Below are 21,346 nucleotides of genomic sequence, written 5' to 3'. Positions count from 1 at the left end.
TGCTGGCTTCTACTTTCAGTCACTGGATATTATTATGCCTTTTTATGTGCGGTTAGAGAGCCCTCCAGCATCAGAAAACTCCTTCTTGCCCTGGTGCCTGTAGAAAGTGATCAGACAGGATGAAACAGGGTTTACTTTGGGGCTAATCCAGTCCTTCCATTGGCTGGGGACCCGGCCAATGGTGTGGCATTAACTGAAGGTAGGTGGGACAGCTCAGAAGAGCAAGCAGACACAAAGCACACACTCTGCTGCTCATCTTATCATGGACTAGGCTTTGCTCTGAACCTTACTGCGCATCAGCTGGGCTGCACCAGGCACCTGTCAGGTCAAAGATTCGGCCCTAGGAGGTGTGCGCTGTGCACAGAGGGGGCAGACCGATAACCACCCCTCTGGCTTGCTCTCCTCACAGCCTCTCCCTAGGGCGCCTGGCAGGGCAGCCCTATTTGTAACACTACAGACATTGGTGGAGTCACACCAAGGCTAGAGTTCGCCCTCAAGTGTGTGTGTTGAAGTCACTGTGCCTACGGGCTTGTCTACACTACTGCGCGGGGTCGATCTAAGATACTCAGCTTCAGCTACGTGAATAGCGGAGCTGAAGTTGACGTACTTAGATCTACTTACCGTGGTGTCTTCACTGCGGTAAGTCGACAGCTAACACTCTCCCATCAACTCCACTTGTGCTCCTTGTTCTGGTGGCGTGCCGGACTCGATGGGAGAGTGCTCAGCAGTCGATTTATCGTGTCTATACTAGACACGATAAATCGATCCCCACTGGATCGATCACTGCCTGCAGATCTGGTGAGTAGTGTAGACAAGCCCTAAGGCTCCCGACTGCTGTCAGACACAGACCTGAGACAATGGAGAGTTTAAGAGAATATTTGCCAGGGCAAATCCCAAAAGAAAAACTGTCTGTTGAAAGTGTTCCTTGGGCTCAGATTTAGTGAGTCCCAAGCATGTCTCCAGCCTGGGCTGTCTCAGGGGCAGAGCTCTAAGCCACCTGGCCAGGTCTCTGCACAGCAGAAGGCCAGGCTCTGGCATCAGCCAAGTGTAAACAGGCAGACACTTTTCCCTAGCTGTGCTGCAGCCCTGGGAGAGCAAGCCACAGTCAGGAAGCAGCCTAGAGAGAGAAGCACCTACTCCTGAGGGTGGGATGAATGGGACTTCCGGGATCACAAGGCAGAGGGGAGCAGAGGAGGGCACAGTGGGCCCATTCTGACCTCCTGCACCACTGGAGGAGAGAGTTCCTTCCTATCAGCAAGGCGCAAGGGCCGTACACATCCCCTTGCTCATGGTAGGGTGGCAGGACAATCACTGGGGGAGAGAGGGCTGTGTCCGGAATGACCTTACAGTCACATTGCTTGCAAGGTGGAGTGTCATGGACTGGATTGCCTACCTGGATTCCATTACGGTAAACCTCTCCTTCCCTGATCGAGTCTACCAGATCTTCCTCGTCCAGCGTTGCCCGCCTGTAGGTGGACATCTGAAATGTCAAATGTAGAACAGATTCCCTTAGCGTCTCCATGGCAAGGAACATTTACAGGCACCAGCCAGCCAGATACTGCTTTGGGAACAGGAGAACTCAGACATCAGGTCAGCCCTTGCTGGCTGGATGCCCATCTCCTGTGATCTTTGCTCATACTACGAAGCTGGTGATTCCGGAGCCATCTGTCCAAGTGTTATCAGGTAAGTCTCTGAACAAGGTTAATTAGGGCAACCTCCCCTTTCTCCCTGGATCAGCTCCGCAGATCCTTCCCAGAGAGTCGAAGTGGAATGGCTCCTGAGGCAGCAAGAGAGGCTTTGGCTGGGACATCTGCCCAGCCAGGTTGTAAGTCCTCCTTTGTGCTGAATCCAAGTGACTGAGATATAAAGTTACTGAACAATTATAATCTGAAGAAACTCAAAAAAGGCACAAGAAAGTCAGCCCACCCACAGGCGAAACCATCCGCCCCCATGTCTCCTCTGAAGCCCTCCTCTGAGCCTTAAGTAAACTTTCTCTTTCAATGGGAAGAAAGACTCCTGTGCAGAGAGGAGCTGCCTAGCTCAGCCTGGGAACATCAGATATGCACATTTCAAAACAGGATCAGGGAGCAAGTCAGAGAACAGGAAGTAAAATAAGGTCTGCCTGTGTTTGTAAAGCTGCATTCCACAGCAGGAGCCAACTGATTGTTCAAAACTTTCAGAGGCCAGCCTCCTTTTCTCATTGTTAGCTCCACCCTACCCCAACTCCATCTCTAACCTGCCGTGTCCTTCCTGCTTATCTAACACACCAGGGCTGCTCAGAGAGGAGAATGAGGGACAGGCAGAGGGAATGGCCAGAGAAGCAGACGGTTCTCGCAGCCATCATCATCCAAATAATACACCAAGAAATAATCATCTTTCACGTGCTGGACCTTTCCATGTAGTCACACATGCTGAGTGTGCCATGCCAGCCTGGAGTTTGCACCTGTGCCTAGGATGATGTGATGTCCAGCTGGCTGGATTGTCCCAGCTTTGAGTGACCACCCCCAGAGGGTCTGAAACTGGGGTAGTGCACTGGATTCCACTGAACCAGCCAGGAGGGGGGCCTTCTACTTCTGCCCAACTTCTCCAACTCCACCACCACCCACCACCTTTCCGGCAAGGCTTGCAACTGTTGTCTACCAAATCTAGCGGCTACCCAAGCAGTATCCAGTCCACCAGCCAAGCCATCCCTGCCTTTGCCCCAAGCCTTCCTAAATGCAGGAAGCTGTGCCCTGGCTCCAGCTTTAGAGGTCAAACCCTGGTGCACTAATGTAGGCTCCCCCATTTAAATTCTTGCCCCACGTAGTCCCCATCCATACCTCTAAATAGAGGCCTCCAGGCTGGCCCTGCCAACATTAGCAATGTATCCAGCCCCAGACCCTGGATCAGAGCATATTCAGTATCTAGGCTTTATCGTTCAGGTTCATCTCTAGCCAGACACAATGACAGTGCTGCCTTTTGAGGGGACTGGAAATGCATCATGACTGAGGTCACAGCAGGCGAGTGGCAGGCAAGCCAGTAACTTATTACTGGATAGTTATTGTGGGAAATCAGGATATGACCCACAGGGGACTAGGACGGGATCTCTTGTAAGGACACCGCAACCTCAGCTCGGGTTTAGAAGCCTGGACAGGGATTCGTGGAAACGGAGTCCCTGTGCACAAGGGCAGAGCGGTGGTTTCACTCTGACAGGAGGCCATGCAAAACTCTGGAGTCCTGAGTGAGGTCTTTGGGTTTGTTCAGGCTCCAGGCACAACTGAGAGGCCTGAGTGCATGAACTGTGGGAGACAAAGGGTGCCTTATGCCTTCTTTGCATTCCTCCTACTTGGGCCTATCTGCAGGTCAGCATAGCCTCCAGCATACATTAGAGCAGCCCTGAGGCTGCTCCAACTTAGCTCTGCTTCCCCAAGAACCTGTGTGTTCTGCCCATGCCTCCTTCTCATCCCTGGCCTGCCCCAAAGGTGCCCCTTATGCTAGAGCCTGGGACAAGGCAGATCTATGGCAGTGGGAGAGTCCCCTTGGAGGATGTTTCCAGCCCCTTTACTCCACCAGAGCCCTGTAAAGAGGCCTTAGCAGGATAGAGAATCTGTCCTGGAGGGTGCAAGGAAAAAACCCAGCTCCCTCCAGAAGGCCCCAAGGCCACAAGATGAAGCCCCCACTGCCCCGCACCCCACTGCCCCAAGCTGTATTTCCGTACAAGTCTAATTGAAAGTCTGATCCCCCCTACAGTATTCTTACCTCTTCCCCACAAGCAGATACTCAGGGTGAAGTCACTCAGGCCCCAAAGCAGGGATGGGGAAGGGGAGATTGTGCTCCACAGCAGCACAGAGCACAGGAAGCCTGGGCCAAAGAAGGGTGCAATGCTACCTTCCAATTCATTAGGGTTTCACTTGCACTTTGGCCAGCTGTCTCCATGAGCTGTAAGGCAGAGGGCAATCAAACTCACTGACTTCACCTCCTCCCATGGCCCTGGCAACACAGGCTGTGTGGGCACTAGACTGCCAAGTAGTGTTGCCAACAGTCTAATGGCACAAACCAAACCATCCTTGCCCCACCCCCTGCCCTGCCCCTTCCCTGACACCCCCCGCCCCACTCACTCCAGAATAAAGTGGACCCGGGGGGGCTATACAAGTGTAGCTATAGTGCTATAATTATACCAGTACGTTTCCCTGCATATACAAGCCCTACATCTGAACGAAATGAGCATTGCCAGTAGATCGAGGGAAGTGATTAGTCACATCTATTTGGCACTGGTGAGGCCACATCTGGAGTATTGTGTCCAGTTTTGGGCCCCCTCACATAGGCGCCGAGTTTCTAATCTGCCGGGGGATGCTCCTCCCCAGCAACGCCCAGGCCCCACCCCCACTCCACCCCTTCCCCCAATGCCCCACCCCCGCCCTGCCTCTTCCCTGCCCAGTCCTGCCCCCTCCTCCGAGTGCGCTGCGCCCTCGCTCCTCCCCTCTCCCCACCCGCACCCCGACACCGAGAAACAGCTGACCCATGGCAGGCGGTAGATGCTGGGAGGGAGGGAGGGAGGGAGAGGTGCTGACAGGGGGTCTGCCGGTGGGTGCTCAGCACCCACCATTCTTTTCCCAGGGGTGCTCTTGCTGTGGAGCACCCACGGAGTCGATACCTCTGCCCCCACACTACAGAAGGGATGTGGATAAATTGGAGAGAGTCCAGCGGAGGGCAACAAAAATGATGAGGGGGCTGGAGCACATGACTTATGAGGAGAGGCTGAGGGAACTGGGATTGTTTAGCCTGCAGAAGAGAAGAATGAGGGGGGATTTGATAGCTGCTTTCAACTACCTGAAGGGGAGTTCCAGAGAGGATGGAGCTCGGCTGTTCTCAGTGGTGGCAGATGACAGAACGAGAAGCAATGGTCTCAAGTTGCAGTGGGGGAGGTTTAGGTTGGATATTAGGTAACACTATTTCACTAGTAGGGTGGTGAAGCACTGGAATGGGTTCCCTAGGGAGGTGGTGGAATCTCCTTCCTTAGAGGTTTTTAAGGTCAGGCTTGACAAAGCCCTGGCTGGGATGATTTAGTTCGGGTTGGTCCTGCTTTGAGCAGGGGATTGCACTAGATCAGTGCTTCTCAACATGGTGGCCCGTGGACCGGTGCCAGTCCGCGAGCCATTGGCTGCCGGTCCGCAGCGAGTTTCCTCATAAGAGGATCAAATAGGATAATATGGCACCGGTCCCTGGCACATTGGAAAAAAAAATTGCCAGTCCCCCACATCAGATAGCTTGAGAAGCACTGCACTAGACGACCTCATGAGGTCTCTTCCAACCCTAATCTTCTATGATTCTATGAAATCACTGGGGTTTTTAAAGCCTAAAAGGCTATTTCTTTAATAGTAAGGAATCCTTGTGCTTTTGGGAGGGTTTGGAGTTAAGCATTAACTATGGTCTCTGGAAAGTGGCACCCACTCAGCACCTAGGAGGAATTCCTGTCAGCCATGTGCTGGAATGGATTCATTAGCTCTTTCATGATGAAATTAAATATGTGTTGAACAGTCACAGCCTTTTCATGTGCTCTTGTGGTCACTTCCCTTCTCCTCTTAGGGGTCAGGGACAGGAGGGTACTTTGGGTTGTTTCACTCCTGGGTAGCGCAAACAGGCGGGGTTGGCTGGATTCATCCCTGAGTGAGTGCTGGGACAGGGAGAAAGGAAGGCAGTTTGTGCCTCTCCTATTCTGGGGTTGCTGAAGCCAGTTTGGCCCCCAGCAAAGGCTGTGGCAACCCCCCTCCCTGAAAAAAAGTTGTGCTCCTTTTTCAGCGGGACTTTGCAGGGGTGGAGAATTGTCAGGGGGGCAGGTATAACCTGGTTACGCCCCATCCTGCCCCTTTTCTCTCCAGCTTGCTCCCTACAACCAGGGCTTCTGAGGAGGCAGGATAGGACCAGCTCTGCCCTGGGCAAAGAGGCCTCATGGGGCAGGGTTATTCCTGGGGAAGGGAGGCAGGAGCTGGATCCTCCTGAGCCATGAGAATTATCTTCACTGTGAATTCTCACCCAGTTACAACAGCCTAAGCCTCCCACATGGTTATATCACCATTCCGTGCCATCGACTGAGCCATGGGCTAACAGTGTGTTACAGCCCTGCAGCAGGAAGGGGCCCACTCTCTGCTTCCCTGCTCCATGAGGAGTCACCCACCCAGTGCCAAGTGAGAGAGAAGCACTCCCCATAGTAAGCTCTTTGGGGTACAGGCTGTCTTTTTGTTCTGGGTTTGTACCAAGCCCAGTGCAATGGGGTCTTGATCCATGATTGGGGCGCCCTGGTGCTACCACAATACAAATAAATGATTATTACTAATAGGAATGGAAGCATTTCCTCACTTTGTACAGATGTCAGTGACAACGCAGGGTGCAGGCAGTGAAGACTTTGGCTAGTTCAAGATCCTTGCTCTGAGGAGCATATGGTCATAGATGGCGCAAGTCAAATGGGAGATGACCTGTAGCACGCTCCCAGCCTTAGGCCAAAATCTGCAGAAGTGCCCAATGATTTTGCGGGCCTTGATTTTTGAAAGCCCAATTTGAGATGCTACAGGTTTTATGTCCAGAGGTGCTGAGCACCTACGGCTCCTGTTGGCTTTCATCAGAGACGCTGCTGCCCAGCCCCTCTGAAAAGCTGGGCCCAGGAGGGGCTTACATTAAGCCCTTGTAACACAAGGCATCCCAAATCAGTGGCCACTCTTGGTCCCCAGGAGTGCACTGTTGTGTCTCTTACTCCAGGATCCAGTCACTAACCATGCACATTACACCCCAGCTTGGCACTCTGCAACTGAAGTTACGTTGGGCCCATTGTAGCTGGGGCCAAACTGGAAAAGACTCTGTTGACTCCATCAAACAAAATACTTTCAGGGTGATGTGAGACTCCCATTAGCATCTGCCCAGAGAATTACAATTGGAGAAAGTCAGAGATGGGAAGATCTGCTCATCAATTTGCCCTTCCCCACCCCACTTTTCCAGCCACTACATTTATCTAAGCATGGTGTCCTCTCCAATTCTTGAAAAAGCAAATATGACCCTACCCCCTCCAGCCCTATGCTTCCCCCCACCAACACTGCTGTAGCTCAATCAGAGGGCCTGTTTCTTCTCTCTTCCAAGCCAATTAATCCCTCTTTCCTGCTGCACTCCCGCCTTGCAGCCATTTGTGATCCCTGCCCTGGAGAGAGAGCAAGTGGAAATCTCTCCCTTTCTAGTGCATCTCTGTATCTCAGCTGCTGCCAGCTGACATCCAGCTGGGCTTATCTGTTCCTTAGCATTTCCTTCCCTCTGTTGATCGCCTCTGTGGCTGGCACCAGCAGGGCAGCGAGTGCTGGGGAGCATTGTCTGAGATTCGCATGGTGCAGACAAAAAAACAACCTTGTAACTTCACAAAAGCTGTTTTTTCCTTGGAGTGGCAGAAAGGCATTTTCCATTACAAAGAGAAACCTAATGCTCGGTTTCCCTTCCATCTGCATAACGGTCAAGAGAGGCGATTCAGTTCAGCTACAGCTACGTTATTTTATCAGCAGTGCCTATCAGAATCTCGAGGCACATCTCCAGCAGAACACTAAACAGGGCAGTTGTAGCAAAAAGGCTCAGCGAAGCCCTTTCGCCCACACTCAGAAAGTGTGACTGCGTTCTAATACTGTCTGTGCAGATTGTACCAAGACACGTTATAAGCATGTCACCAATCCATGGTGAAGTCTTAATATGTGTGACAAAGTCAGGCCAGACGGCTGCAGGAAGGTCTGTGAAAACAGGCATGTTAGCCCTAGAATGCTAAAGGCCCTTTTTCCGACAAGCTGGGAAAGGGGTTACTTCAGGTCAATTAGGGACACTTGAGTCCAGTTAAGGGCTGCCTGAAACCTGTTAAAATCTCTCTCCTGGTGAGAGAGAGAGGCAAACTGCTGTAAGGCTGGAGGCAGCAGGGAGATAGGCTTCTCCAGCATGAGCGACTGCGCTCTTCCCCATAGAGGAGACACCAAAACCCAGTTCCTGTTTAGGGGAAGCACCCCGGGGCCAGCAACAGGACACCTGCCAAAGTGAGGGGGGCAGGGAAAGGTATTCCCTTTTGTTTTGGTGCATCATCGACTTTTTCCCTTTGTCTGGCAGAGGAGCCCTCCTCAGACCTGCCCCGAGGCCTGCTGGGAAGGCTCTGAGAAACAAACCCTGAAGAGGAAAGACAGACACACTCCAGAGTGAGGGGCTGATTTACCCCAGACCCTGTCCCTGCCAGAGGAGGGGGTGCGAAATCCGGCAAGGCAGAAGTGGTGCCTTGCCATATGTTATAACGCACACACGCACACACACGCCAGATGGCTACAGTAAAGTAGTGAGGAACAGGTATGTTAGCCCCAGGCTAAACAAATCCCTGGTACCATGGTAACCAAATGGCAGTTGCTCCAGGTTAATCAAGATACCTGGGGCCAATTAAGATCCTTCTAGAAGGCAGTGGAGACAGCTAGGTTGATTGGGACCCAGAAGCCAATCCAGGGCTGGCTGGAACTAGTTAAAAGCCTCCCAAGTCAGTCAGTGAGGTGGGTGTCAGGAGCTATAGGAGGGAGCTCTGCTGTTGGAGGAATGACGTAGTACAAATCCGTATCAGGTGCAAGGGAGGCCCTGAGGTAACAGTGAAGGAGATATTGAGTGGGGGGTGCTGTGGGGAAGTGGCCCAGGGAATTGTACACATCCTATTTCCAAAAAGTTCAGCTACCATAGCTGCTAATTTTAGGGTCCCTGAGCTGGAGCCCAGAGTAGAGGGCAGGCCTGGGCTCCCTCTTCCCTCCCCGATTATCACTGAGACTGGGAGACAACAGAGATTGTGTAAGGGAGGGTTGCTTCTCCTCACCTCCCTTGCTGGCTTATGATGAAAATGGCTCAGTAAGCTGTGACCCTTGTGTCTAGAGAGAGAAGGGCTATGTGGAAGGTCACAGCAAGCCTCTGAGGCTAGCGAAATTGCCAGGAAATGCGGGACCCACAGAGACTTGGACAGAGCTTTGTCACAACTGGTGTCAGAGGTGGGATCATCATTCACAGCATGGCAGAAGAAAGAGGTTTAAAAAAAAGTGCACGGGGGTTTGGGATTTTTTGTTTGCTTGCTTGGTACCACAGTGGAGGAGGTGGTAAGAGCTCTGGTACAAGCCACTGCAGCCCAGCAGGAGGCCACCCGGGTTCAGGCAATGGCGCAATAGGAGTCTATGTGGCTACAGAAGGAAACAATCAATGATTAATGGGCCAGGCAACCCAAGATCGTGCCCTCGTGTGAGAGGTAATGGACCAGCTGAAGATCCTCACTGCCCAGGCCCAAGGGTCCGACTGGACGCGAACCCTGAGGGCCACTGGTTGTCTGCCAAAGATGACGTCAGGAGATGACGTAGAGGCATATCTCCTCTCATTTTTGGAGATATTGGAGACCCTGGTCATGGATGATTACATGCGAGGACTGCCACCAGATCTCCGCAAATGGGTAGGCCAGAACAATCCATCCATCTATGATGAGACGATCATGCTGGTAGAAAGATGCATGACAGTCAGGGAATTGACCCGACTACCCAAGGAAAGCCCCTTTCAAAGCAAGCACCCAACCCCAACCCTGGAAGGTTGGGCAGCCAAACCCCTGGGGAGTCCTAGGTGGAGGAAGGTGGGGGCTGAAAACCAGCGTGGACCTCAGAAGGAAGGGATTGGCCTGAGTGGGGGGAACCCTGGGACTAAACCCCCCAACCTCCATGATAGGGGAGTGATTAGAAACAATTATAGATGTTATGCATGTGGGGAGTGGGGACACATAGCAGCACAGTGTCCCAGCACCGAGGAGCCTATGCAATGTAACTTGGGGGATTGGGAGGTCCCGTGCTCCCTTATCCACCTTGCGGGTGTCGCATTAGCCCCACATAACTACACCAGACCAGTGAAGATAGATGGAGCAGAGACTACAGCGCTCGTGGACTCAGGGAGTGCTATCACCCTTATATTGGGTAAGTTGGTAAACAGTAGCCAGCTGCTACAAGCCAAACATGTAGCAGTGATGTGTGTGCATGGGGCCATAAGCCATTACCCCACCATACTGGTGGAGACAGAGGTTATGGGGAACCCCATTGAGGTGACAATGGCTGTAGTTCCTAAACTCCCATATCCTGTAGTCATTGGGAGGGATTATCCAGAGTTTGATAACTTACTCCCCCTGGAGAGGCTGGAGGGAGGTGGGGACCCTGATGGCAGTGACTCATCGCTGGGGGAATGTCAACCCCCAATGTTTGCTGAGATTTCTCAGGATCTGTTCTCAGCGCCCCAAAAGCCCTGGAAGACAAAAAAAAGAGAGGAGGGCTGCGAAAGCTTTGGGAACCCGGATCCAGGGCCAGAAGACTGCCCTAGTAGGCAGATGGATGTGAGCAGCCATCGGAGAAACTACTACCATGGAAGGTGAGCCGGAGGCCGGCCCCAGCCGTGATGGCAGCAAGCCGTTGGAAGAAGCAAAAGGCAGCCCCTGGGAGCTCGGTCAGGTTAATCCTGGGAGAGAGACTTTTGGGCGGGAACAGGCAGAGGACCCTAGATAAGATAACATCAGGAAAGAGGTGGCCGAGATAGATGGGATACCCTTGGAGGAGAAGGTACAGGTCCAGGACCTTACTTTATAGTGAAGAAAGACCTCCTGTACTGCGTGGTGCAAATGCAGGAGCACGAGATACATCAACTTCTGGTGCCACAAAAAGATCAAAAAGCCATATTGAGCCTCGCCCACAGTCACCTATTTGGAGGACACCTATGAGTAGAGAAAACCCAGGCACGGATCCTGCAGAGGTTCTGGCCAGGAGTACACGAAGATGTCCGGCGATACTACACCTCTTGTCCAGGGGGGCTCTGCATTTTAATTTAATTTTAAATTAAGCTTCTTAAACATTTTAAAAACCTTATTTACTTCATATACAACACAGTTTAGTTATATATTATAGACTCATAGAAAGAGACCTTCTAAAAACGTTAATGTATTACTGGCACGCAAAACCTTAAATCAGAGTGAATAAATGGAGACTCGGCACAGCACTTCTGAAAGGTTGCCAACCCCTGCCCTATTGCCTTACCTCATGTTCGCCATCAGGGAGGTTCCACAAGCCTCCTCAGGTTTCTCTCTGTTCGAACTACTATACGGGTGCCACCCCCGGGGCATACTGGATATAGCCAGAGAAGCCTGGGAAAAGGAGCCAAATCCCAGAAGGAACATAGTCAAGCACGTACTGCAGATGAGGGATTGGATAGCCCGAGTTACACCCATTGTACGGGAACACTAGGAGAAAGCACAGGAGACCAAGCAAAGGTTCAACAGTTCCAACCAGGGGATCGAGTGATGGTCCTGGTGCCCACAGGAGAAAGGAAACTATTGGCCAAGTGGCAGGGACCCTACGAAGTGATCGAAGCTGTGGGAGAGGTGAACTATAAGGTGCGGCAGCCAGGCCGCAAGAAACCAGAGCAAATTTACCACATCAATCTTCTAAAACCTTGGAACGATTGAGAGGCATGCTCAGTCACCCAGGAGACCCTTCCCCAGGAGGATAACTTACACAAGCAAGTGAGGATATTACCCAGCTTGACGCCGATCCAAAAGATCGAGGCAGCTGACATGATTAATCGCAACCGAGATGTGTTCTCTACAAAACTGGGGTGGACAACTGAGACTTATCACCATATCTGCACGATCCCTGGAGCCAAGGTAACATTGAGACCCTACCGAATCCCAGCAGCCAAAAGAGAAGAAATCAAGACTGAAGTAAAGAAAATGTTAGAATTAGGGGTTATTGAAGAATCCTACAGTCAGTGGTGCAGTCCAATCGTTCTAGTGCCCAAACCTGACGGTACCACGAGATTCTGTAATGACTTTCGCCGACTGAATGAAGTATCCCAATTCAGTGCATACCCCATACCATGCATCAACGAACTGGTTGACTGACTGGGTAGTGCCCGATTCTTGACTACACTGGATCTGACAAAAGGGTATTGGCAGATTCCCCCAACCAAAGAAGCAAAAGAAAAGACAGATTTCTCCACCCCGGACGAGCTATTCCAGTACACCATCCTCCCTTTTGGGCTACATGGGGCCCCGGTCACATTCCAGCGCCTCATGGATAAGCTGCTGCACCCCCATACTATTTATGGTGCCGCATACCTAGATGATGTCATCATCCATATACCAGACTGGGGAACCCACCTGGAGAAAGTTGAAGCAGTATTGTGCATCTTAAGGCAGGCTGGCCTCACCGCTAATCCAGCTAAATGCGCCATAGGGCTAGCAGAGGCTAGGTACCTGGGATATATTGTAAGCAGGGGCATAGTGAAGCCCCAAACAAATAAGCTAGAGGCGATTCAAAACTGGCCCCGGTTGACCCGAAAGAAGTAGATCCATGCGTTCCTAGGCTACTACCGATGTTTTATTCCCCACTTCGCCACTAGGGCAAGTCCCCTAACGGACCTAGTGAAGGCTCGAGGTCCAGACATGGTGAAGTGGACCGACACAGCAGAGAGGGCATTCATAGATCTTCGGACGGCGCTCTGTAATGACCCCATATTCATAGCCCCGGACTTTAACAAGGAATTTATCTTACAAACAGATGCTTCTGAGGTGGGGTTGGGGGCGGTTCTGTCACAAATGGTTGGAGAAGAACAACCCCGATCCTCTACCTAAGCAGAAGGCTGCTCCCAAGAGAACAGAAGTATGCAGTAGTTGAGAGAGAATGCCTTGCTGTCAAATGGGCCATGGAGACACTGCGTTATTACCTCTTAGGCCAGCAATTTACTCTAGGACCATGCACCCAGGGGTGGCTCCAGGCCCCAGCACGCCAAGCACGTGCTTGGGGCAGCATGCCGCGGGGGGCACTCTGCCAGTCGCCGGGAGGGCGGCAGGCAGGCAGCCTTCGGCGGCATGCCTATGGAGGGTCCGCTGGTCGGTGGAGCCGCGGGACCAGTGGACCCTCCGCAGGCACGCCTGCGGGAGGTCCACCGGAGCCACGGGACAGGCGATCAGCAGAGCGCCCCCCGAGGCATGCTGCCGTGCTTGGGCCGCGAAATGTCTAGAGGCGCCCCTGCATGCACCCCTCCAATGGATGCAGCGGAATAAGGAAAAGAATGCAAGCGTCACCAGGTGATTCTTATCCCTCCAACCGTTCCAGTTCTGCATACGGCACAGGGCTGGATGCCACCACGGCAACACTGATGGTCTGCCACTGTTTGGCGTCCCAAGTTGCCCAACTCTATGGTGTTGGGCGGGCGGGGGGGGGGAGGGGTTTGCTTCTCCTCACCTCCCTTGCTCTCTTATGATGAAAATGACTCAGTAAGCTGTGACCCTTGCCTCTAGAGAGAGAAGGGCTACGTGGAGGGTCTGAGGCTAGCGAAATCCACCAGGAAATGTGGGACCCACGGAGACTAGGACAGAGCTTTGTCATATATATAATATTGTGACAGGGTCAGGCCAGATGGCTACAAGAGAATGGTCGAAGGTAGATACATTAGCTCCAGGTTAAGTAGGTCCCTTTTCCCTGGGTAAGATAACAGGAACTATTTCAGAACACTCAGGAACTTTCTAGAACTAATTAAGGCAGGCAAGCTAATTAGGACACCTGCGGCCAATTGAGAAGTTACTAGAATTAATTAAGGCTAATCAGGACACCTGGTATAAAAAGGCTCTCACTCCAGTTAGTGAGGTGTACGTAAGGAGCTGAGAGTGAGAGGGTGTGCTGCTGGAGGACTGAGGAGTACAAGCGTTAACAGACATCAGGAGGAAGGTCCTGTGGTGAGGCCAAAGAAGGTGTTGAGAGGAGGCCATGGGGAAGTAGCCCAGGAAATTGTAGCTGTCACGCAGCTGTAGCAGCAAGCACTCTAGACAGCTGCAATCCACAGGGCCCTGGGCTGGAACCCGGGGTAGAGGGCAGGCCCGGGTTCCCCCCCAAAACCTCCCAACTCCTGATCCAACACAAGAAGAGTGGTCCCTTCCAACCCTGAGATTCTATGATTCTAAGAAGATCTCTGAGGCTAGCAAAATCCGCCAATAAGTGCAGGACCCACCAAGGTAGGAGGAAAAAATGGGTGTTGCCATAGCAACTCTAATAAGACTAATCAATTAAGATGGGCTATTAGCAGCAGGAGGAAAAAAAAACTTTTGTGGTGATAATCAGGATGGCCCATTTCCAACAGTTGACAAGAAGGTGTGAGTAATGGTAGGGGAAAAAATTCGCATGGGGAAATAGTTTTACTTTGTGTAATGACCCATCCACTCCCAGTCTTTATTCAAGCCTAATTTAATGGTGTCCAGTTTGCAAATTAATTCCAATTCTGATCCCACTGAGGGTTACCAAAAGAAACTACACTATTTGCTCAAGAAACTCCCTGAAAAAAGCATAGGAACAAATCTGCACAGACACACTCCTAGAGCCCTGACCAGGGGTATTCTATCTGCTACCCAAGATCCATAAACCTGGAAATCCTGGACACCCCATCATCTCAGGCATTGGCACCCTGACAGCAGGATTGTCTGGGTATGTAGACTCTCTTCCTACTGTATTTTCCACTGCATGCATCCAGTGAAGTGGGTTTTAGCCCACAAAAGCGTATGCCCAAATAATTTTGTTAGTCTCTAAGGTGCCACAAGTACTCCTGTTCTTTTTGCTGATACAGACTAACACAGCTACCGCTCTGAAATATATATATCTGTACGCATCATGTTTTGGTTCTATCAACACCACAAGTCCAGACTCTCTTAGAAGGCAGGCCCCCAAGACAGTAGCTTTGCTTGTGTAGATAGACTCTGACTCAGCAACTGGTTACATCCCCTCAGCCAGGCAACACAATAGCCGGAACCTCTATTTCGGAATTCTTGAGGAGTGACTATTGAAATCTACATATGCTGAAAGCCCACACATTCCAAAGATTTAGCGTCTCTGGGCCGGTTTCCTGAAGACTTGCTGTGTGCTCCAGGATATATATAGAAGCAAATGAAATGAAAGCTAAGTTCTGTGCTCTGTGTTGCAGAATCCTTGCCATATGTCCAGTAAATCACTGCACTTCTGAGTCTGGAGGGAGACTGAAATAACATAGCCAATACAGTGCAGTATCTCAATGCACTGATAAGGCCTAATTATGATGTGGCATCAACACAGTTAACCTCTTCACCTCCGATCATTAGGCCAGACTGTATGTCAGTTTCTAAAGGACATTCATAGTCTGATCTGAATATAAGAACAACATGCATTTTCCCTCCATTTCCAACACCAATGTAGGTCTCCCATCGAAGCCCAAGCCATACCAAAACCTGCTTAGCCAATGAGGGCAGACACCAAACTGGGGGTGGCTAGGGAAGAGGACTAGCAGCACTTGTCCAAGCAGAGTTTTGAAGAGCACTGGCTACTCCTTTCCAGACAGGCAGATTTATTCAGGCTAAAGGTGGCAGACAGCATAGCCTAATGGCTAGGGCATGGGACCTAGAGTTGAGGAACCTGGGTGCTGGTCCCAGCTCAGCCACTGCCTTCCTGGGTGATCCTGGGCAAGTGGCTTCCTCTCCCATCCTGTATGTGTCTTGTCAATTTAGACTGTAAACTGTCAGGACAAGGGCTGTCTTTGCAGCAGCCAGCAAAATGGGGTCTTGTTTGGGTCCCTCAGGTGCTACTGTAGTAAAAGGGAGGGAAACCTCTTCCGCAGGAGCTGAGTGTGGCAGTACATCACAAGTAATGCAGCAGAGACCCCTGAGTGATGTAGCACTTGTTAAGAGCTGCCCTGAGGAAGCCCTTTTCAGGGCACAACATGTTTGATCAGTCTTATAAAACCCAGGGACTAAGATACATGTTCTACTCATAGGCAGCGACTGCCCGGGCTCCAGCAATATTCAGGGCCTGGTAGCCTGGCTCCACTAACGTTCGGGGCTGGGTCTCTCCCCTGGCCCCACCTGCCGCCCCCACGCGCCTCCACCGAGTGTCCCCTGGCCCCTACTTGCTGCACCCCGCTCACCTTCCTGGGTCCCCCAAGCAGACCATAGTTCCATACTGCCCCCTGCATCAACTGCTGCTGCAGGGTCCTAGTGCCCCCCACACATTACTGCCAGGGCAGGCTGACCCTGAGCCTGCCCTTCCCCCTCAGACCCTTTCATTTTCCAGTGGGACCCTCCACCAGCACAGGGGGCCCCCCAACCCGCAGTCATCGCTCCTGCCCCACACTGGACAAGGGGCAGCCCCACCCCCAGTGAGGCTACAGTGAGGGGCAGCAGCAGAGGAGGAGGCACCCATGTGATGGCAGCCCCCCCCCCAGCACCCACCGCAGGGGAGACAAGGGGGCTTCCTGGACTGGAGAGGGGCCCTAGGAGCACATGCAGTGACAGTGGTGCGAGGCGAGTGTGGTGCAGGGGGGAAGTGGTGGGGCCTCCCCCAGAGCTCACTGCCGCCTGTGGGGAGAGGGCTGGGGGGAATCCTCCTCTCTGGCCTTTACCCAGGGACAGCCTGTCTGCACCCCAAACTCCTCAGCCCCAGCCCTGCCCCACCCCAGAGCCCACACCCCCTGCACCTCAACCCTCTACCCCAGCCCTGAGCCCCTCCCACACCCCACACCTCTCATCCACAGCCCTCACCCCATCCCTCTGCCTGAACCCTTCCCACACCCCAAACCCCTCATCACCAGAGCCCTCACATTTTTACATTAATTCCTCCCTTAATGTAGTGATGTTCCTGAAAAACGCGACTTTAAGTGAAACGATGTTAAGGGAATCCAATTTCCCCATAAGAATGAATGTAAATGGGGGGTTAGGTTCCAGGGAATTTTTTTTTTGCCAGACAAAAGACTGTGTGTGTGTGTGTGTGTGTATTACACACACACACACACACACACACACACACACACACACACACACACACACACACACACAGTATAAGTTTTAAACAAACAATGTAATACTGTACACAGCAATGATGACTGTGAAGCTTGGCTGAGGTGGTGGAGTCAGAGGGTGGCTGGGGACGCCCTCCTCAGGGCTACTGAGTCATCTATCTGCCGCCCCGACCGAGAAAACCGAGAGGTCTGCTGCTTGCCAGGAGCTAGCATGCACAATGTGACGGAGAGACTGCCGAGACTCATCAAGCCCTCGGATCGCTACCCCTTCCCGCTTCTCCACGTGGGCACCAATGATACTGCCAAGAATGACCTTGAGCGGATCACTGCAGACTACGTGGCTCTGGGAAGAAGGATAAAGGAGTGTGATGTGCAAGTGGTGTTCTCGTCTATCCTCCCTGTGCAGGGAAAAGGACCAGGGTAGAGGTCAAACTGTGGAAGTCAACGAATGGCTATGCAGGTGGTGTCGGAGAGAAGGCTTTGGATTCTTTGACCATGGGATGGTGTTCCAAGAAGAAGGATTGCTAGGCAGAGACGGGCTCCACCTCACGAAGAGAGGGAAGAGCATCTTCGCAAGCAGGCTGGCTAACCTAGTGAGGAGGGCTTTAAACTAGGTTCACCAGGGGAAGGAGACCAAAGCCCTGAGGTAAGTGGGGAAATGGGATACCAGGAGGAAGCATGAGCAGGAGAGTGCAAGAGGGGAGGACTCCTGTCTCAGACCAAGAAAGCGGGACAATCAGCGAGTTATCTTAAGTGCCTATACACAAATGCAAGAAGCCTGGGAAACAAGCAGGGAGAACTGGAAGTCCTGGCACAGTCAAGAAACTATGATGTGACTGGAATAACAGAGACTTGGTGGGATAACTCACATGACTGGAGTACTGTCATGGATGGATATAAACTGTTCAGGAAGGACAGGCAGGGCAGAAAAGGTGGGGGAGTTGCATTGTATGTAAGAGAGCAGTATGACTGCTCAGAGCTCCGGTATGAAACTGCAGAAAAACCTGAGAGTCTCTAGATTAAGTTCAGAAGTGTGAGCAACAAGGGGGATGTCGTGGTGGGAGTCTACTATAGACCACCAGACCAGGAGGATGAGGTGGATGAGGCTTTCTTCCGACAACTAGCAGAAGTTACTAGATCGCAGGCCCTGGTTCTCATGGGAGACTTTAATCACCCTGATATCTGCTGGGAGAGCAATACAGCGGTGCACAGACAATCCAGGAAGTTTTTGGAAAGTGTAGGGGACAATTTCCTTGTCCAAGTGCTGGAGGAACCAACTAGGGGCAGAGTTCTTCTAGACCTGCTGCTCACAAACCGGGAAGAATTAGTAGGGGAAGCAAAAGTGGATGGGAACCTGGGAGGCAGTGACCATGAGATGGTCGAGTTCAGGATCCTGACACAAGGAAGAAAAGAGAGCAGTAGAACAGAGACCCTGGACTTCAGAAAAGCAGACTCCCTCAGGGAACTGATGGGCAGGATCTCCTGGGAAAATAACATGAGGGGGAAAGGAGTCCAGGAGAGCTGGCCAGGGAGGAGTATAAAAATATTTCTCAGCCATGCAGGAGTGAAATCAGGAAGGCCAAATCACACTTGGAGTTGCAGCTAGCCGGAGATGTTAGGAGTAACAAGAAGGATTTCTTTAGGTATGTTAGCAACAGGAAGAAAGTCAAGGAAAGTGTGGGCCCCTTGCTGAATGAGGGAGGGAACCTAGTGACAGAGGATGTGGAGAAAGCTAGTGTACTCAATGCTTTTTTTGCCTCTGTCTTCACAGACAAGGTCAGCTCCCAGACAGCTGCACTCTGCAGCACGGTATGGGGAGGAGGTGACCAGCTCTCTGTGGAGAAAGAAGTAGTTCGGGACTATTTAGAAAAGCTGGACGAGCACAAGTCCATGGGGCCGGATGCGCTGCATCCGAGGGTGCTAAAGGAGTTGGCCGATGAGATTGCAGAGCCATTGGCCATTATCTTTGAAAAATCATGGCGATCGGGGGAGGTTCCGGATGACTGGAAAAAAGCTAATGTAGTGCCCATCTTTAAAAAAGGGAAGAAGGAAGATCCAGGGAACTACAGGCCAGTCAGTCTCACCTCAGTCCCTGGAAAAATCATTGAACAGGTCCTCAAGGAATCAATTCTGAACCACTTAAAGGAGGGGAAAGTGATCAGGAACAGTCAGCATGGATTCACCAAGGGCAAGTCATGCCTGACTAACCTAATTGCCTTCAATGATGAGATTACCGGCTCTGTGGATGAGGGGAAAGCCGTGGATGTGCTATTTCTTGACTTTAGCAAAGCTTTTGATACAGTCTCCCACAGTATTCTTGCCAGCAAGTTAAAGAAGTCTGGGCTGGATGAATGGACGGTAAGGTGGATAGAAAACTGGCTAGATGGTCAGGCTCAACGGGTAGTGATCAATGGTTCCATGTCTAGTTGGCAGCCGGTATCAAGTGGAGTGCCCCAAGGGTCGGTGCTGGGGCCGGTTTTGTTCAATATCTTCATTAACGATCTGGAGGATGGTGTGGACTGCACCCTTAGCAAGTTTGCAGATGACACTAAATTGGGAGGAGTGGTTGATACGCTGGAGGGTAGGGATAGGATACAGAGGGACCTAGACAAATTAGAGGACTGGGCCAAAAGAAATATGATGAGGTTCAACAAGGACAAGTGCAGAGTCCTGCACTTAGGACGGAAGAATCCCATGCACTGCTACAGACTAGGGACCGAATGGCTGGGCAGCAGTTCTGCAGAAAAGGACCTAGGGGTTACGGTGGACGAAAAGCTGAATATGAGTCAACAGTGTGCCCTTGTTGCCAAGAAGGCTAATGGCATTTTGGGTTGTATAAGTAGGGGCATTTCCAGCAGATCGAGGGATGTGATCATTCCCCTCTATTGAGCACTGGTGAGGCCTCATCTGGAGTACTGTGTCCAGTTTTGGGCCCCACACAACAAGAAGGATGTGGATAAATTGGAGAGAGTCCAGCGGAGGGCAACAAAAATGATATGGGGGCTTGGGCACATGACTTACGAGGAGAGGCTGAGGGAACTGGGATTGTTTAGTCTGCAGAAGAGAAGAATGAGGGGGGATTTGATAGCTGCTTTCAACTACTTGAAAGGGGGTTCCAAAGAGGATGGATCTAGACTGTTCTCAGTGGTAGAAGATGACAGAACAAGGAGTAATTGTCTCAAGTTGCAGAGGGGGAGGTTTAGGTGGGATATTAGGAAAAACTTTTTCACTAGTAGGGTGGTGAAGAACTGGAATGGGTTCCCTAGGGAGGTGGTGGAATCTCCTTCCTTAGAGGTTTTTAAGGTCAGGCTTGACAAAGCCCTGGCTGGGATGATTTAGTTGGGGATTGGTCCTGCTTTGAGCAGGGGGTTGGACTAGATACCTCCCGAGGTCCCTTCCAACCCTGATGTTCTATGATTCTATGATATTTCCCAGGGAATGCCTTACTGCTAAATGATGAACTAGCATTTGGCTGAGCCTTCAAGGGTTAACACATTGTTTTTATGGCACCTTAGAGACTAACACAAGTACTCACAAGTACTCCTGTTCTTTTTGCGGATACAGACTAACAGGGCTGCTACTCTGAAACATTGTTGTTAATGCAGCCTCACACCTTATAAGGCAGCAGGAATGGAGGCGGGAGGGAAAAAGACAGCATGGCAGAGAGAGAGACAGAGACACACACCCTGTGTGTGAGAGTGAGAGAGACTTTGATACAGCAGCTGCTGCTAACAAGCTCCCTCCATTCTGAGCCCTGTTGTGTGTCCCCCTGCTCTGTGGAGACGGGGGAGCAGGAAAGGGGGAGGGGGACACCCTGACAACAGCATCCCTCTTCTCCCTCCCCCTGCACACAGGGTGAACAGACAGCAAGTGTGAAAAATCAGGACAGGGGGTGGGAGGTAATAGGAGCTTCTATATGAAAAAGACCCAAAAATCAGGACTGTCCCTATAAAATCGGGACAGCTGGTCACCCTACCTGCACAGCAAGGAGGAGGCTCCCAGAGCAGCTCCAAGGCAGAGCGCAGGAGCAGCACTCGGCAGTGGGTGGGAGGGACACCTGAACTGCCCAGCAATTGATAGCCTGCTGGGCGGCAGCCGCACAGGGAACTTAGGGGAGCTGATAGGGGGGCTGTTGGCCCACCAGCTAGCTCCAACGGGATGCTCTTTCTGCAAGCAGTGGACAAAGCAGGTGGCTGCCAAACAACACTATAAGGGAGCACTGGGCAACTTTAAACAAGCATATTCTCTAATTCGGAGGTTCTCAAACTGTGGTCCATGGACCACCAGTGGTCCACGAGCTCCACTCAGGTGGTCCGTGGATAGTTCCCTCTAAGGCGCACTCCTGGGCGGCCGCATATGAGAGAATGAAGGGCCACCCACCTAATTAGTGGCATGGCTCCTCTAATTACGTGCCTGGACTCTGGAGAAGATGCACATGTAAGGTGAGGTGGTGGCCTTGGAGGGAATAGGGAGTAGGTAGGAGGGGGCAGTGGTGTAAGAAGAG

General features: G+C 51.7%; 1 protein-coding gene across 2 annotated transcripts in view; it reads right to left on the bottom strand.

Moving 5' to 3' along the window:
* ECE1 (endothelin converting enzyme 1) overlaps positions 1–21,346 on the bottom strand; it is a 123,275-nt gene that overhangs the window by 63,980 nt on the left and 37,949 nt on the right. Inside the window, exon 2 of one of the 2 annotated variants that reach the window (XM_044996096.1) lies at positions 1,394–1,480. In XM_044996096.1, the coding sequence (XP_044852031.1) occupies positions 1,394–1,480 (87 nt within the window). Of the gene's footprint in view, positions 1–1,393; positions 1,591–21,346 lie in introns of those variants that run through there. The other variant, XM_044996095.1, reaches the window with a different exon arrangement.

The sequence above is a fragment of the Mauremys mutica genome, chromosome 21 (assembly GCF_020497125.1).
Source record: "Mauremys mutica isolate MM-2020 ecotype Southern chromosome 21, ASM2049712v1, whole genome shotgun sequence".
NCBI lineage: Eukaryota > Metazoa > Chordata > Testudines > Geoemydidae > Mauremys > Mauremys mutica.
The sequence above is the reverse complement of the archived record's forward strand: the minus strand, read 5'-3'. Positions and strand labels throughout refer to the sequence as shown.